At 37.7% G+C, this 18,449-nt stretch overlaps 1 protein-coding gene across 1 annotated transcript; it reads left to right on the forward strand.

Moving 5' to 3' along the window:
• The first annotated feature begins 1,672 nt into the window (after positions 1-1,672).
• tha1 (threonine aldolase 1) lies at positions 1,673-10,542 on the forward strand. Its single transcript, XM_052102674.1, is given in 11 exon segments — positions 1,673-1,763; positions 4,985-5,068; positions 5,389-5,434; positions 5,436-5,475; positions 5,673-5,859; positions 7,254-7,331; positions 7,334-7,386; positions 9,325-9,517; positions 10,205-10,362; positions 10,364-10,439; positions 10,442-10,542. Coding segments are annotated over 11 exon segments (1,107 nt in total).
• Positions 10,543-18,449: the final 7,907 nt, after the last annotated feature.

Consider the following 18,449-nt stretch of genomic DNA (forward strand, 5'->3'; position numbering starts at 1 on the left):
ATTAAATTAAATAAAAGACATTTCTCTATTCTGCATTTGAGCCACATTTAGAACCACAGGCTAAAATTTAAACCACAACTGATTCGTCTTCACAAATATTGAACGTCGGCGCCCTTATGTGGAAAATTTGAGTATTACCAGAGCCTATAACAACCCTGTTTATATGCCAAACCTTAATATTCCATTTACTGGCTGTCAAAGAAAATAAAAGCTGTTTTGAATGGTGATTAGTTCCAGTAAAACAGGAGGCACTCACAATACGTCAAGGATTTCTATGTAGGGTAGTAACGGGGAAAAGAACATTTACATTTGTTTTTTTCAAAATCACTAAACAGCAACAAAGTGGTTTCCTAAACAACTGCTAGTCACTATACACTGCTAAATATTCCTGATCCATGAGATCTTATAAATTCGATCAATAATTTAGTAATGTTTATAATGTTGCAAATGTATGTAGATAATGAGAATCCCTGAAACCATCACATTTATTTTGAGACAAAAAACACATGTCATTTTCAGTTTTTTTAATATAATTAAATGAAAGCGTTTTTAACAACTGTCCAATAAGTAAAAGGATGGTATTTGGGGTAAAAAAAACCCTGTTGCAGGGGCTAAATGCCCATATAAAACATGTTTTTCTTAAGTGGGGCAGATAGATTTGCTATAAAAAAAAATCAAAGTGGGCTCACACTGGCTGATCCAATCACAATGGAGATTCATTTGTATGTAGAATCTTCAATCTTAATCTATCTGATATGTGATTCAGCCGGTTCAGCTAAGCCAGGTTTGTTTCAGAACAAGTTAATGTGCCACCTTAAGACATTTTTAACATTTAACATTTTTTCCATCTAAATTTAGCTTCATTAATCAGCATGTTACAAGCATTTCATAATAAACAGATTTTTGTTCTAATTTTGTGAAAATTAAGCTGAGATGTAATCATGGCACCAAAAGCCTATTCATCCTTAAATTAATCAAACAGATTTAATGCTTCATTGTAAATTGTTTGTTTGTTGTTATTAGATTCTCACTTTAAGAAAAATATAAAAATGGTTAATTCAGGCATTTACATATTTATAAATTTTCTCTCAGGGGACAACCCTGAACCCAGAGTATTTTATCTGTCAAAAGGCTGCACATGACCCATACCTGTAGGCCTATACATTCTGAATGTAAAAATATTTCAACAAAACTGTACTGCTATCATTCCGCTTCAAAACAGACTGTTGATCTTTTAATATTCACATCCAAGTGCCCTTGACTGATGAATTCTTGATTAAATATTTTAATATTTTGGTAGAAAAGATCTCTCAGACCCCACTAGCTGTCTCTGGGCCCCTAATGTCCTCATCTGGAATTATTTTAATTTTTTTACTAAGTACTATCGCTGTCAACATGACAAGTTATAAAAACTCTCTCTCTCTCTCTCTCTCTCTATATATATATATATATATATTTTTTTATTAATTATTATTATTTGAGCTAAATCTAATACAATTCTGGTAAAACCCCAGATTATAGTGCTTGCCTTCTTTAAGTAAAATAGATTTTCTTCTTAATTTCCTTTGATCAAAGGTCAAACTATACTGGAATGGTGTACGAATGCAGTTTTAAGAAAAAGTCATTTAAGAGGCTGCATGCAGTCTGATCCATTTCTAAAAAACAAACAGTGATGTCCTACACTTCTAGTCTTTACCACACCTGTTGTTCCAGCAATGGCCACGAGAGGCCGCGTCTGACCCCATCGGAGAAATTGTCAGTCAGTAACGTGTACCTAGTGTACTTCGTAAGATACTTTGCATAGACCTATCAACTACATCGTTATGTGCAATTACTAAAATAAATGGTTTGATTTTAGACAATCTCATTGCTTCACACCTAATAATCGGTTATTACTCAATACTACATGGTGTTAACTCTGAATTTGGTACACAAAATACACATGAAACATCTATTTCTATTGCTTTTATTTCATTTATGAAGTATTTTCAGTTTCTATTTCTTATGTAATAAAGTATGTTTCTCTCTCTCTCTCTCTCTCACACACACACACACACACACACACACACACACACTCGCGTGCACACACACATGGGGTCCGTAACAAAAATGTTAAGATGTGTAGTTTATAACATTTCTTATTAAAGAAACTAAGCAGTAAAACAATTTTGTTTTAAAATATGATTCATATTTAAAGATTTTTTTCCCCCACCAAATCAAATCATGCGGTGTAACCAACATGAACTGTGGGTTACCATTTTGTTGTCATGTGACAAAAAAACAATAAAACAAATGAGGACCCCTTCAGCCCCTCATGACTGTGTTTACGAAGTAAAAAACTGAATCAAATAAAAAATACCTTGAAATTTATGTTTGAAAATGTATTTTAATATCTTTTCTTGATGGTTACACCATATGACATTTTTTATAATACACCGTAAACCCTAATGTTGTCATTATTGGAAAATCAAGTTGTCTTAATTTAACATTACTTGAAATGTAATAATGTAACTCAAAATAACTATTGAGTATAAAATTGAGGCTATGGGGAATACCTATATGTTTATTCAACAAATGTTTAAATTTCATTACATTTTGACCATTCAATTAAAATTTAGTAAAATTAACAACATTTAAATAGCAAATCTGAGTTACATCTGCTTGCATCTATAGTTAACTTAAATATTTATGTTAAGTCTATATAGCCTATGATCATCAAGTTAAGTGAACTTGAAGGAACAAGTTTACCCAATCAATTGAGTAAAGTCAGCTTATTAAGGTTTTCAGTGTAAATAAATAATTATTTGCAGAAAATGCTATAAAATGTTTTTAAAATATTGGTGAAACCAATATAAACAAAGATTACATTTCTAAAAACGAGACACATTTTTGAAAACATTTCAAATTGTTATAAGCTCAATCAACCTTGTTTTCCATTGACCCGTATATACTCAAACACACACAGTGGGGAGGGTCTGTCAAATTAATTATTTTGCTGTCTGTTCTAATTTAATTCAATATTTTGAATGACAAATTATATTTATTATACATTATATATTATTATACATTATAAGCATAGCAATTTGAGCGAAAACAGTAATTGGAACTTTTAGATTAATTTCAAAATTTCTCAGTATTTGGTATGCCTCCCCAAGCACAAATGTGCTTATTTGATTAGTGGCCTAGAAATAGTGCAGAATCTTAAATATTTCTCTTCATTCTACAGCGCAGTGAATAAGTATTTGCCCCCATCCTGATTTCTTCTGTTTTTGTGTATATCTCATACAAAATTGTTTAAAAAAATTCGAACTAAATCTAACATAAAACAAAGGCAATCTGAGTTTGTGAGACACAAAAGTCACAACTTACAAAAGTACAGTTTTTAAACGATATTGTTATTTATTGAAGCAAAAAGTTATCCAATACCATCTGGGCCTTTATGAAAAAGTATTTGCCCCTTAGTTACTAAATCCCCAAATCTATGAAACTGCATTCATAATGGGGTTCAGCTGGAGTAGACACACCCAGGCCTGATTACTGCCAGCCGTGTTCAATCAAATCAACACCTAAATTGAAAATTTTTCAGAAATGATAAGGAAAAAGGGGATTGAAATACATCAGTCTGGGAAGGGTTGCAAAGCTATTTCAAAAGCTTTGGGACTCCAAAGAACTACAGTAAGAGTCATTATTTCCAAATGGAGAAAATTGGCACAGTAGTGAACCTTTCCAGAAGTGGCTGAGCTTCCAAAATTCCTCTAAGAGCACAGCGACGACTCATCCAAGTCACAAAAAAGTAGGGCTGCCCCAGACCAAAGATTTTCCTAGAGGACTAGTGGTCATTCGATTAAGCCATTGGTCGACTAGTTGTTGCATGTTTATGATATTAATTTACTTACTTAAATATATTTTTTGGGGCCGGGGTATCAGAAAATGGTTTGAGCTCCTGGGCAGAGAAAGAATGTTATAAGTAACATTGCTAACACTGTACACCGTAATAATGAGCCTTTAAAATATAAATTTTACAAGCGCATGCAAGAAGCGAACCGCAGCGACATCGACAAAAGTGATAATGATTCTAGGTGATGGGATCAAGTGATCGCCAATTGCTGATGCCTTTCACGATGTCAAGACAATATTTGGCTCTTTTTCTCATTAATATATTAAATGATTATTTTTATTATTATTAGGCTATTATTATTACCAAATTAATATTACAAATAATTTGCCCCACGGCACACAGACACGCGCTTGAAGAAACACTTGTAACATAGTTCAATGGAAAGGAGGCGGCGAGAACCGGCTTGGCAATATAAATAATAGTCTTAATGATAAACTTAAAAAGACACAAACATACACACATGACGGACATGTCCGGGTGTGGGTGTGTAGCATCACGACCCGGCCCCACCCTACGCCCTGCCAAAATTTATTATATAACAAAATAATTACTAACTCTAATTAAACTAGATTAGATTACTAGTTAGACTATTGTCATTGTGCAGAGGACAGTATAGAGTCAATTAAATCTAACCAGAAGTGCAAGTAGCAATATATATGTATATATATAAATAATAGTGCAGAAGTTATGTGGTACTGTAGTAGAGACCAGCTCAGTGCAAATGACAAGGAAAATAAATAGATATGGTTCATTGTACAGAAATGTTTAAATAGCTGGTGACCATTAGAGTACAAATATCATAATGTATAAATAGTGTAAAAAGGGAAGATGATGAGGTATAAATACCATGGTAGTGCAAATGGCATGGATCAGATGTAAACAGTTAAATGCAAAGACAGAAGGTGCATAGGATGCAAGTTTTACAGGTAATGTACAAACAACAATAATATTGTACTCCACTGTGTGTATACATGTGTAATGCAAAAGGGCTGTTTACCCAGTTTCTTGCATTAGGAAGTGTAGTTCAACATGCTGTCAACATTGTACATTGCATATGTGAAACTATTTGTTCCTGTCTTTCTATAGAATTGCAAAAAATAGCTGCTGATATGTTTCCTATGGAGGCGGCATTATTTGTCCCCACAGGAATGATAAGTAATCTGGTGGCAGGTGAGATTGCAGGATACTGCCCAGGGCTGTTACCGCTGGTTTTCAAATGTTACTTGGTAAAAGCTTAGATTTAAAATGGACACATAGAGTGGTATATTCCTCCATTTTCTCTTTGTGGTTTTTGTCTCTGCCAAAACCCTTAATCTGGTATTAAAATCACATGTGTCAATAATTAAATTGATTTGTGCTTTTATTCTCAGAAATAGCTCACTATTCTTGCAACTTTATTCTCGTTAGTGACCAGTAATGTGTATCAGCACTGTTCTGTCTAACACACATTCCACTATCCCTCTCTCTTTCTCTACATCTCTCTTTCTCAGTTATGGTGCAGTGCAGAGAGCGTGGAGATTAAATGATAGTAGGTGATCTCACATACTCATATCTACAAACAGGGAGGAAGTGCGCAGGTACGTACAACGGTGTGATGTATTTCTCTCTAACTTCAGCTCATATATTTTGTGCCCAGATGATGTTATTTTAATAATTGTTCTTGTAATATTTGATCTATTTGACTTATCACGAAGCAACTACTGCATGATTTATGTAGCACAAATACCACATTATCTGTATACTGAAATTAATGCAGTCTTGTCTTTGTTTCTAGCTTGCAGGCATCCATTCTGCAACAGTAACTACACTTGCTGACAGCACCTTCGACCTAGACCAGCTGATCTCCAAGATCCATCAGGGTTGCCCTGACCACCACTACCCACGCTCTTGCCTGGTGTGTGTGGAAAAAACGCACAATATTCAGGGAGGGCGAGTCCTCCCACTTTCGTTCCTGCAGGAGGTTAATTTTTTCAATGTTAAATCTACATGATTATACTATAAGTAAGTATACATTTGTAGGTGTATTGCCCTGAAAAGTGTAAACACAATCAAAACATTTCTCTGTTTGTTTGAGCATCCCAACCAGCCTGACACAGAAGATTGGCTCAATTTTGTAGCTGGACTATCATTTGGCTGACCAATGGAAGACTAGGAGGCTGTTTGAGAAATCTGTTTATAACAGTTAATATTTTTGCAATTCTGTTTGGTGATGTTCAGAAATTACACACTTTTCCTTGATAAAACATTATTAAATGAAATTTTTGGGAGTGAGAATGTGTTGAGGCAGCCAGACACCTTGAACTAAACTCTGAACCGTGTGACACAATTCATCCATTTACACCACGTCTGGTGATGCTAATGTTTAGTAAATGAGTGTATAAACAAAGACTGTTTTATTCAGCACTTCAGCACAAACAGGTTTAATGGCTTGCCACAGTCCTGAGTTTCCAAGCAAATTTTGACAAAGGTGGCACTACAACATCTTACACATGCAAGACAATTATTTGTAAACTGTCTTTCAAAAAGTCCTACACTTCAAAAAATAAATAAAACAGACCCTAAAAATAACCTAAGGCCACGTCCACACTAATCCATTTAAGTTTGAAAACTCAGTTTCCTAACATCATATTTTTCCAAAGTATGCAGTTATGGAGAGCTTTTTCGAAAAAGCTTGGGGGGTTCGGTGGAGGAAGCCGCTGTTTTACTGTGGATGAGAGCTGTGAATGTAGTGCAATCAATGCGCTTTCCAAATTAAATGTTTGAGTATGGACATGACCTAAAAAGATCCTATTATTCAATTTTAAAATACAATAGATGGCCAAAATTATGTGGACAACAGGTTTGGCTATTCCAGTAATTCCAGTGAAGAGAAGTTTTAATGTTACCACACATAATGACATTTTAGAAATGTTGTGCCTCGCCAACTTTGTGGCAACAGTTTGGAGAGGGTTTTTTCTGTCCCAGCCCCTTTGCCCAAAATGAGGTCCATGAAAGAATTATTCACTGAGTCTGGTATGGAAGAGCTTAATAGACTGCACAAAGCCCACACTTCAACTCCATTGATCACCTTTGAAATGAATTAGAACTCCGGCTGTCACCTGTGAGCCAGGCTCATCTCCCAACTGTGCGCTTGTTTCTGAATAGGAGCAAATCCCTGTAGCCATGTTCAGCATCCAGTCTAGATGAAATTCTTCCATGAAAAGTGGAAACCATTCGGGGGGACCAATTACCAATTAATGCCCACATGTTTTGACATTGACATTTCTGACATGAAAGTGACTATTCACTATTGAAATGCCTCAGACATGCAATTACCTGTATACAGTATATGTGTATGTTTCTCACCCCTCAAAACTTCGCCCTGTGGCTGATCAGTATGGTCTGAATTTGCATATGGATGGAGCAAGGGTGATGAATGCAGCTGTGTCTCAGGGTGTCCCTCTGTTATAATGCAGCACTGCCAATCTGTGAGTGTGTGTCTGTCCAAGGTAAGTGGTTGCATTCACTGGCCTTGCATTCTTTAGGACCTTTATTTTAATAGTGCATGCAGGCATTATGGGTTTTGAACTAGGTGTTTAAACATAAAACTCTGCTAGAAAAAAAACACATTTGCGCAATTTGACCTTTGACTCTAAATATCATCTGTACTAAGATATAACCCTTGTGACAACTTCCCTGTGACATCTAGCCCCGGTTTCTCCTCTTTATTGTGATCTAGTTATACATTCATATACATACCTCAACAACTTCTTGTATTACAGGATCAACTTTAGATAATAGCAGGGTAATGCTCTGAGATACATATCCAAATTTCAGCTGTTTAGTTTGCTGGAAAAACCTCCCAAGAAAGTCAAAGCTTATTTAGGCTTGTATACTTTATAAAAACAGTGGTGAAATTGGACATAGTTTTTCCAAAATCCACCCCAAAAACAAACATGCATAAACAACATGATTTTTCTAACAAGTTGCTTCCTAAGAACAAATTTAAGGGGAATAAACAAACACATCTCAGTTCCAATACAAACATTGGTTGTGAGAGATTGTCTGTTGAGTTTTCCACTGAAACAGGAGAATATGAATATAAATGATTGAAAAGCATTGAAAAATGACCTTGTTGAATCCTTGTTCAGTCAGTGCTCAAATATTATATAACTTGAAAACTGAAGGTCTTTTATACACCCCTATAATCAAGCCTTATTTTATTCATGTCATCAATAGTGTAATCTCTTATTCTGATAACTCACCTGTAATCATCTCTTATCATGAAGGATTTGAAATGTCCTCCCTCATTATTCCCCATGGAGTGAACTCAAATCACAACTATGATCGTTCCACACTGAAGAAAATCTGAAGAAAAACCTAATCATTCTCCACAAATCCTCAATGTAGATGTCAACAAGCTTATTTGCATTTTAATTACAGAACTTGTTTGCATCTCATTGAAAACAAGCGTCTTTCTGTCATTGAATTTTCCTCTTTTCTTCTCACTGAAAGACATTAAATATAATTGAGGTTTTTGCACCTGAGTGAATATCAAATCAGAATTACGAAGTGTATTAGACTATAGGCGTGTATGCGATTTATCGCAAGCACACGCATGTAAAGAGCAGCGCAAATATCTGTCAGTCAAAAACCATGCTATCGTGATAGCATATCATTGAAGTCTAGGCTAACTGAAAAACAAAAACCACGTCACATCTTTAATTTCACAATCTATAATATCAGTTATATACTATTATATGCAACTTATGGTTTAAAAGTCATTAAATGTCATATTTACAAAATTATATGGACATAGGCCTACGCCATAAAACTATTTTCAACGATTTCTACTCAATAAATCTATTCCTGTGCAGGTGTTGTTACACGTAGTCTGCCGCTGCGAGGGTGATCAGCTGTCCTTCCTGTCTCCCTTTAGCACTGTCTTAGGCGTCTCACAGTACAGACATTGCAATTTATTGCCCTGGCCACATCTGCAGTCCTCACACTTCCATGCAGCATGCCTAAGGCATGTTCACGCTGATGCAGGGACCCTGGGCATCTTTCTTTTGGTGTTTTTCAGAGTCAGTAGAAAGGTATTTTAGTGTCTTAAGTTTTTATAACTGTGACCATAATTGCCTACAGTCTGTAAGCTGTTATTGTCTTAATGACCGTTCAACAGGTGCATGTTCATTAATTGTTTATGGTTCATCAAGCATGGAAAACATTGTTTAAACCCTTTACCGTTAAGATCTGTAAAGTTATTTGGATTTTTACAAAACGTTTCTTTTTTTGCTGGGTTTATGTGAACTGTATTGTTTATTTCCTTTTTAGAAATGTTCTGTATGCTCTATTACCACTTTCAGATTCCATGTAAAAGCAGGAAAACCGCTCACACAAAATACAGAAACTAAAAGGCTCATTTGATCTGAATTGCTCTTTGGCAGGGACTGGCGGAACCTATGGGAACCATGCTTGTTTGGTCAAAAGATTTCATACAAAGAGCAGCTCGTGCCCACAAGGTGCTTGGCGGAGGAATGTGCCAGCCAGTCATCTTGGCAGCAGCTCATAAGATTTCCCTGTCAGACATGATTGGCAGACTGGAAGAGGACCACAAGAAGGCCAAACACTTTGCTCAAGGTGACAGAAACCCCATAGAGTTTCTTGAACACTCAGATCAACACGGCTCAAGCACAGTATATATATAATATATTAAAACACTAGTTCTTAGACTGATAAAATGATTAATGAATCAGATTAAATATTTTTGGCATTTGAAATACTCTTATTGCAAACTGATTTAATTAGCCCTACCATTGGTATTTTGTTAGTAATCTAATTATCTATATATAAAATGCCTGCAAGTTGTAAAGCAGCAGTCATTTCACAAATCAGAAACCACAAGGACATAAAGAAAAGAGGTTGGCTGTGACATGCCACTACCCTCATATCTTTCAAAACCATATGTGACCTACTCCATCATTTTGAGTCGCATTGACCCAGAATACAATTTTGAGTTTTAGGCACTAAAATAAAAAGGAAGGTCTCAGCTGAGCTTTCTACTGGTATTTTTATGTTTTTATCCCAAATCATTTAAATGATCACTGTCATAAAACCTTGTTTTGAGAAAAAGATTCAATACTATTTCCAGACATAATTTGGCAGAATTGGAAGATTTGTTCAAGCATACACTGAACAATTAAGACATAAATAACAGGTTAAGTAAAAAAGATATATACACTCACTGAGCACTTTATTAGGAACATAAACCAAGCAAAGTTTTTAAGCATCCTAGAGTCTAATTAAATGTTTCTCACCTTCTTGTAGCACTGCTACAGTGTGAACCACCTCTGTACCAGGTGGAACTTGTCACTGTAGAAACCAACATTCTGAGGTTCCACCTGCTGGACCACAAGATGAGCCCAACAGAGTTCTGTGAGTGGATGGCAGGTGTGGATGAGGAGGAGGTGAAGGCCCTGGGACAGGGGGGTATGGATGCTAATGTGCCCATATGGTGGGGGCACCATCAGGGCTGTATGGCATTTGGGCATCAGTGAGGAAGACTGCTGGCTATACAGAAGGCTCAGTTTGTGGCCCAACAGCACAGGGTAAAGTCTGTCAAGGCAACATTAGAACAACCATATTTGACCACAGTGGTTTTGTAGTCAACTCAGGGACCATTTGAAGAGCCCATGAAATCAGAATTGGAGTTTTGTGGCTTTTTGTCGGTTAGCTCTGATGCCATCTATGTACTGTATAAGTGCACTCCGAATTTGACAAAACTAACTTTTACCTGATACACGCATTTACATTTTAGTATTTTTGGCAGAGGATTTCAAGGATTTAAAAAAAATCAGGGGCTGGTGGGGCCAAAACATTAGGGGCTAAGATTATCCAACCATAAGTTATGAATGCATAGACATAAAAAACTACATTCATTATATTTTGTTTTCCACATAGGAGGGGTGTTTCTGGCCTTCTACCCTTTCATGATTCACCTATGAAGTAAAATAGTGTTCTTTTGTTTTTTTAGCAGAGTTTGGGGGCATGCCACCGTGATATATTTTTTAAAAGAACAGCAACAACATGTGATTTTAAGGAGTTTGGGAGCACAATTTCTACATTTTCTTGTGTAGCTTGAATGTAAATATGGGAAAAAATTCAACTCCAGACTTAGTATTTAAAGTTTTTACATTACCTCACTAGCTAAAGGTCTCATAATGGCCTTTTATTTAAAAAAAATTAAAAGTAGCTTGCAGTGACAGTACCATGCTAAAGTGATGGTAATACCATAGTATTTAAATTTAAAATTGTATTTAAATGATAATCTATGGTATATGAAGTATTTTAGTACTCTTTAAGTTATTTTCTTTCTAGAATAATTTTCTGACTGTACCCATGAGTAGAACACTTTGAGTTGGGACTGTGCTAGTGAAAATGTTTTTTCCTTCTCCATAACAAATATTGTTCCCTATCTGTCACTCACTCAATGTTGTGTTGATGTAGAAGGGTGACCCCTCCTTGGGAGCCCCAAACACCTCTGATCTTTGAGAAAAGGCCAATGGGAATTTGCATGCCACTACCCCAGACATAAAGGTATAAAAGGAGCTGGCACGCAACCACTCATTCAGATTTTCTCTTTGGAGCAGAGTGGTTGTGTTTCAGCGAGATTAATTCCTCCGCCGATCCATTCACCTCTACAAAACTGTTGGATTGTGGTGCATTACAGTGGCTTCTCCCCCTCATGCACCGGTGGAGTGCAGAGAATACATCTGGGTGCTTCAGCAGACTAAAAGAGTATATTCTTCCCCATAAAAAAATACATTTCCTTTTCTAAAAGAGTAGCACTGATGAATAGTGTCTTTTTAAAGATGCCTTTCCATCTGTGTATAATTCCTGGTTGCAGTCGTTACCTCTTCGCATCCGATGGCCACTGTCGCTGCCTCACATGCTTGGCCACTGCCCACGCAGAGACAGCAATCATGGACGTGTCATGTTCTCACTGTAAGAACATGACCATGGCAATGTTGCGGTCATCAGAGGGAAAGCCACCCCATCAGCTCCCCACCTCTTTCCTTCTACCTACGGGTATGAGGCTGCATCGGTTAGCACTGGGGGCGATTTGGGGATTCCAATGGGATTCCTTCCCCCCTGGAATCTGCGCTCTTGGCATTAAGCCTGGTTTTCGTTTGGAGAAGAGTACAAGTGCGATGCACGTCAACTATAAATGCCTCAGGCCACCAAGAGCTGAGTGTGCAAGATGCGCTTCAGTGCCAGGCGAAAGTATAACTGCAGCTTCACGCAAGTGGTTTTGTGATGCCTCGTGCGAAAACCAGGCTTGAATTGTGCATTTGATGAGGAAGCATATTTAGCGCGTATAAAGTGCCAAACGGCAGATGGATATTATTCAATTTGCAGGAAAACTGCAGCAATAGCCAACACCTACTTAACTCCAGTGATTGGGATTTTGTTAGTAATCTAACAAAATCTTAGCAACAAAAACGTTTTGACCTAGTGACACGCCTGCATTTTAGTGAATGGGCCAAAAGTATTAAGCATCTTGTGCTTATGGGTGTATACATATTGTTGTCCAATTATGTGCTCTCAAGAATGACAATGTCCCTCCCACTAATAACACCTGTCTTTGACTAGTGAAGACGAGTAACAAATCAGACAACAATTTTATGGGGTCTTCCAAAGCTCCAACTGGACTAAAAATGCAAATAGAAGCAATGTTATATACACCTTTTACACTCCGATTTGACAGCCTAACCAAGACTCGCCCACTTACACTACCCTTATATAGTAGTGAGACTTACACTATGCCCACTTGTTGTGAATGCAGTATATACATATTGTTTATAGACTACTTATTTTACATCAAAATCTTGTTAAATTTAATACATTGAGCACCAGCAAATTTAGGAGTCCAGAGTGTATGTTATTGCTAGTTTTATTAATTTTTACCATTAGATAAGTGTAATAAAAGAGTTACCCATCAGGATAGGACACAGTAAGTGTAGAGACAGATCGTCATGACGACAAAGAAGAGATTGCATTTGCAGCAGTGGATGTTTTACAAGGGGCTCAGGGCCACTGTCTAGTCTTGTGTTTTTTTTTTTTTTTTTGCAGTTTAATCTAATAGCATGTAGGATAAATGCAATGACTAGTTCTACACCATCTCTTTTTAATGATGTAGCATTGAAATGTTTTCCTTATTTCCTGGATCTTTACAGTTCAATATACTGTACATGGATATGTACTAATAAGACTGCCTTAAGTTAAATTGCAAATGAAACAAAGTGAAGTCTGACAAAACAACATCTATAGATGTGTTCATTTCTTTATAAAGATGATATAACTCTTGAACTATTCACAGAGTAAACCCTACAACAAGAAGTGTGATATTTTAAGGACTATTTGAAGTCAATAATATGTGCACAGGAAATCCCTAACAATCTATGATTTTTGACAGAAAAAATGTTTGATGTGAAAAAAATAGCTGACAGTCTTCAGTTAGATGTTAGATATTACACTTCACCTGGTAAATGAAAGTTAATAGACACAGAATTGACAGGCACATCACTATACTGCATACAGCAGGTGTGTAAAACATTGCATAAAATAAAAAAATATGGATATGTGCCTATAAGGAGTGTCACAAAGAAACATTCATTTCAGGCTTGTTTGGTCAGTTAAGGACCTGATGGGGTGAACTAATCAACCTCTTATGGATGAGGCCACAACAACAGAATAGCTTCAACAGAAATCTACAATTATGTGGCGAGGGCTTGAGGGTTATGACTGGACTCAATGTATTCATTTGATGCCAAAAATAGGCATAGCAAAATACACAATTTATGGTCTGTGAATAATTCAACATCATAAAACATTTACATATGTTTGGGAGGCAGTAGCTTGAAAGCTTTGCTTTCGGGTCCAACTTTATTTTCAAATGAAATAGCTTTAATTTACACAAATAATATTAGGGCAAATAAAGAATCACCAATTTCAGTTCAGAAAGGAACATAAAAAAATTAGATATACAGTGAGGTAAAAAAGTATTTGATCCCCTGCTGATATTGTATGTTTGCCCACTGACAAACAAATGATCAGTCTATAATTTTAATGGTAGGTTAATTTGAACAGTGAGAGACAGAATAACAACAATAAAATCAGTATTCGACCCCTCTCCAAAACAAGACTTTGTACTTGGTGGCAAAACCCTTGTTGGCAATCACAGTGGTCAGACGTTTCTTGTAGTTGGCCACCAGGTTTGCACACATCTCAGGAGGGATTTTGTCCCACTCCTCTTTGCAGATCTTTTCTAAGTCATTACGGTTTCGAGGCTGACGTTTGACAACTTGAACCTTCAGCTCCTTCCACAGATTTTCTATGGGATTAAGGTCTGGGACTAAGACATTTGGTGTCGCTCCTGGGAGCCCCAGACATCTCTGATCTTTGAGAAAAGGCCAATGAAAATTGAGCCCCGAGCCCAGTCCCTGGCCACTTGTAACCCCCCCGTACCTTTCTTCCCGGAAGTGCATGATGAGCTCACGCGATCGCAGCGTGCACCTTTTACTGCCTGGGCTCATCACCTCTCACTACCCTTGACGGTGGGGCTGCCAGAGGGTGCTCGGTTACTCCTCAGGTGGTTAAGTTGATCGCGGTGCACCTGTACCCACCGAGCGCCGCCACCTTGTGGAGCCATCCAAGAATTAGTAGCCTGTAGGTTTATGTCGTCACTGACGACTAAGACCGGCAGTGCCGCATGACAGGCCACCTCTGCCCTGCACACCACGGCTCTCCTGCACGTGCACCACGCCGAGGTGTGCAAAAAACTGCACACAAGGGACACACTGTCGCAGCAGGTCATGCTCAGGGGAGAGTGGAGACTCCACTCTCGGTCAACCTCAGGTGGACCTATTCACTTCCTGGGAATCCTCCCACTGCCCGCTCTGGTATTCTCTAACCGAGGATCCCCTCAGCACAGACGCGATGGCACACAGCTGACCCCTGTTGCTCTGCAAGTATGTTTTTCCCCCAGTGAGCCTACATGCACAGACGTTGTGCAAGGTCAGGGAGGACCAGGAGCAGGTCATCTTAGTGGCACCTTATTGGCCCACCCGGACTGGGTTCTCGGACCTCACTCTTCTCGCAACAGCCGCCCTGGCAAATTCAACTGAGGAAGGACCTTCTTTCTCAGGGACGGGGCACCATCTGGCCCGTCCCTGAGAAACTCATTCAATACAAAGTGATCCATTTTGCAACACGCATATGCATAACACGCACTTAAACACGCAAGCTAGCCGGATAGATGTGTACAAACGTGAACCGTTATCAGGGTTCATACACATTTTACCAATAATTTTCCATGACTTTGAGGCAAATTTTCATGACCACACATTTCCTAAAACATCTATGTACACATGTCAAATAAGAAAAATTCATGTCAAAATTTACCACAGCATATCTTAACTAAAATGAATTGAAACTGACAAGCTATGTGGTTTACTACAAAATAAACATTTATTTAAATAATGCTCACTGACACACCAGTATGACTGTTAAATAATATAATGTGTCAAACTCTGAGAACTAAATTTTTTAGCCTTTATAAATGTAAATGGCATTTCCAGGATTTTCATGACCGTACGAGCTGCGCCAGACACCAGGCGTGCCTCACCAATTAAAAACCTCTGCTCTAGAATCTCCACGTCTGGCCCTTGAACGGGACATGGAAGACTTAAGAGGCCTACCTCCGGCAGTGGTAGACACATTCACTCAGGGCAGGGCTCCCTTGACGAGGCACCTATATGACCTGAAGTGGTAATACTGCTGCTCCACGCGGGCTCTGAGTAGCGCTTATTCACGTTACTCTGCGATCGCGCCAAAGAAGCTTGAGGCTCCTTCTCCCAGTTGCGTTCACAAAAGTGTGGACCCTGGATGTCCTTCCTCCTTAGCCCTGTGGCTGGTGAGTTTTTGGAGAAACTCACCACCGGCCCAGTATGTGTGTCAATTAGGCTCTGTACTAGGGTAGGTGCTCCACATGCGTTATCCCGTTGATAACCCTGTGTGATGTATTTTCTGCAAAAGGGTTTCCCTGTTGGTAAACCATGTCTTCCTTGGGTAGAGACCTCTCTGTCCCCATTCACAGTGTTTGTAGTAACTCCTCCCCCTTCAGGTAGGATCTACCATGGGGACCTTCCATGTGACGTGCTTCCGACCGGACTCGGTAAGACCATGTGGTGTAGTCTCACTCTAAGAAGACGTTGTGTCCCTCCTGCCACAGCACTGAACTACCCGCTGAAATGGCCGGGACCTTGTCTCGGCTCCTCAGTGCGAAACCTGTCTGAGTGGTTGCATTCCAGCTCCTTATATACCCGTATGTCCGGGAGTGGTATGCAATTTCCATTCACCAATTTTCATTGGCCTTTTCTCAAAGATCAGAGATGTTTGTGGCTCCCAGGTGCGACCTCTAGTGTCACTACATCGACACAATGTCTCGTTCCCTCCATCAGGGAACGGAGGTTACATTAGTAACCATGACGTTTTCCTGATTATGTTATTTGTCTGTTAGTCAAGAGAAATTTTGTACCAAACTTTGATGCACATAAACTCTATACTGACTTTTCTTTCGTAAACCCTAATTTAAATGTCATATTTAGAATGAATATTGTGTAATTAGCCATTTAGTACAGACATTAAATAAATCTTTAATCTTGATCTGAAAACACAATAGTCCATGCTGTTTCCATAAACCAAAATCAGAATAATATGCAAATACTTAATTTCCATAAAATACCATCTCTTCGAGAATGAAAGCTGTAACAACTAATCATGCCAATCAACAATGCATAATAAATATGTTAAGAGCAAGGCACTCAATATACAACAAAAATCACAAATAATTTGGACAGGAATGAGAAAATTGTGTTAAAAGCAGAATCGTATTTCAAGAACAGTATTTCCAAGGGCAACAACATTTACAAGACATATTCAACATCGAATTTCTGTACAAACACAATAAGATAGATTTAGCACATTTATTCAAAAAGCGAAAGTCTGATAAATGATATCTGGCAGTCACTGAGTTGAAAAAAGCTTAATGCAGAGCACATGTTTTAGAACCGTGACTATAGGAAAACATCATAGAAGATACAAAACTCAAAATAAAGCTATGCAAATTGTGAAATTCAAATGAATTTCTTTCAGATAGGCCTTTTCATAAACCACCCATATATTATGTACAAACAGGCTGATGTAAAACATAAACATATACAGTTAGGCCCAGTATTGAAAATATCCCAAACACATGAGATTTACAGTAAGCAATGACAGTAGCAATTGGGGATTGAATTGGTCTAGGATGCTTCAGTTCACAAGAACAAATAGAATCACCTCTAATAGAAATAGCATTTAAACAACTTCTGTGGAACAGAGTTCAGTATATGTAAGCTTTTAAAAAGCCAAAGTGCTGTTTGGTTTCACCAGTGACGTGCACAGACCTCAGCAGTGGCAGGGGCGGAAGGGTAAAAAAGGGTACTGATATTAATGAATAGTACTTATACACTCACTGAGTACTTTACTGGGAACACTATGGTCCTATTGTTTCCATTATCACAAATAGTCTGCCTATTCTGTTATATATCTCACAAAAAGGACCTAGGTACTGTAAAATATTTTTTTTATACATGGTCCGTGCATACTATGCTTTTGACATGTGCCATAGTTAAACCATGGTATTTTTGAAGTGCCTTGTAGTACCTTGACAGAATCATGAATACAGTAATCATTCAGTATTATGGTATTACCTTGGTAACGCCAAAGTGCTTTTTTTGTTAGCATTGTCTCATTTGCAGATGGTACAAAATGGGGCAAACAGACTTTCATTAACTAAGAAAAGAGATCATATTTCTCCTGTTCTGTTCTCTCTGCACTGGCTTCCTATTAGATTTAGGATTGATTTTAAGATTTTGCACTGCATGAAACTTCTCTATCCATATTCTGCCCCCAGGTCTGTCTGATTGAGTAATCAACACCTCCTTTCTGCTCCCAAGCTGTGGAACAAGCTTGTCTCTTCCCACCCACATCAGGTATTGCCCCTCCAGAAGTTTAAATCCAGCCCAAAGTTAAATTTTTATTACTTAGCTTTTAGTACTGTCTGAGGTTGTACAGTGTTTTTAAAATCATGGCAATCATTTTTATTATAAACAATTATATTTTTCTAAATATTAATAGACCAAAAAAGATTTTGTGTCTTTATTTTTGTCTCCAATTTTTTGAAAGTTATTAGTCTAATGGCTTATTAGTTTAAACAAAAAGTAAACTGGTTTTGGCTCAATCAGACAGCTCCTTCAGTTTATGACCGTTTTCTACCAACAATGTATTACATGCTGCCATTATAAATAATAAATCTCTCTACTCCACGAGCGGCCATGTCAGAAATGCGATAGCAATAATGTATTATCCTTTTGATGAACTTACAATACAATACATAGAGTGTACTTTTTATCTGACCTGTTACTCATTTGAGGCCAAGCCACATTGATGAACCAGGGCAAATTCCAAA

This window comes from Xyrauchen texanus, chromosome 33, assembly GCF_025860055.1.
Source record: "Xyrauchen texanus isolate HMW12.3.18 chromosome 33, RBS_HiC_50CHRs, whole genome shotgun sequence".
NCBI lineage: Eukaryota > Metazoa > Chordata > Actinopteri > Cypriniformes > Catostomidae > Xyrauchen > Xyrauchen texanus.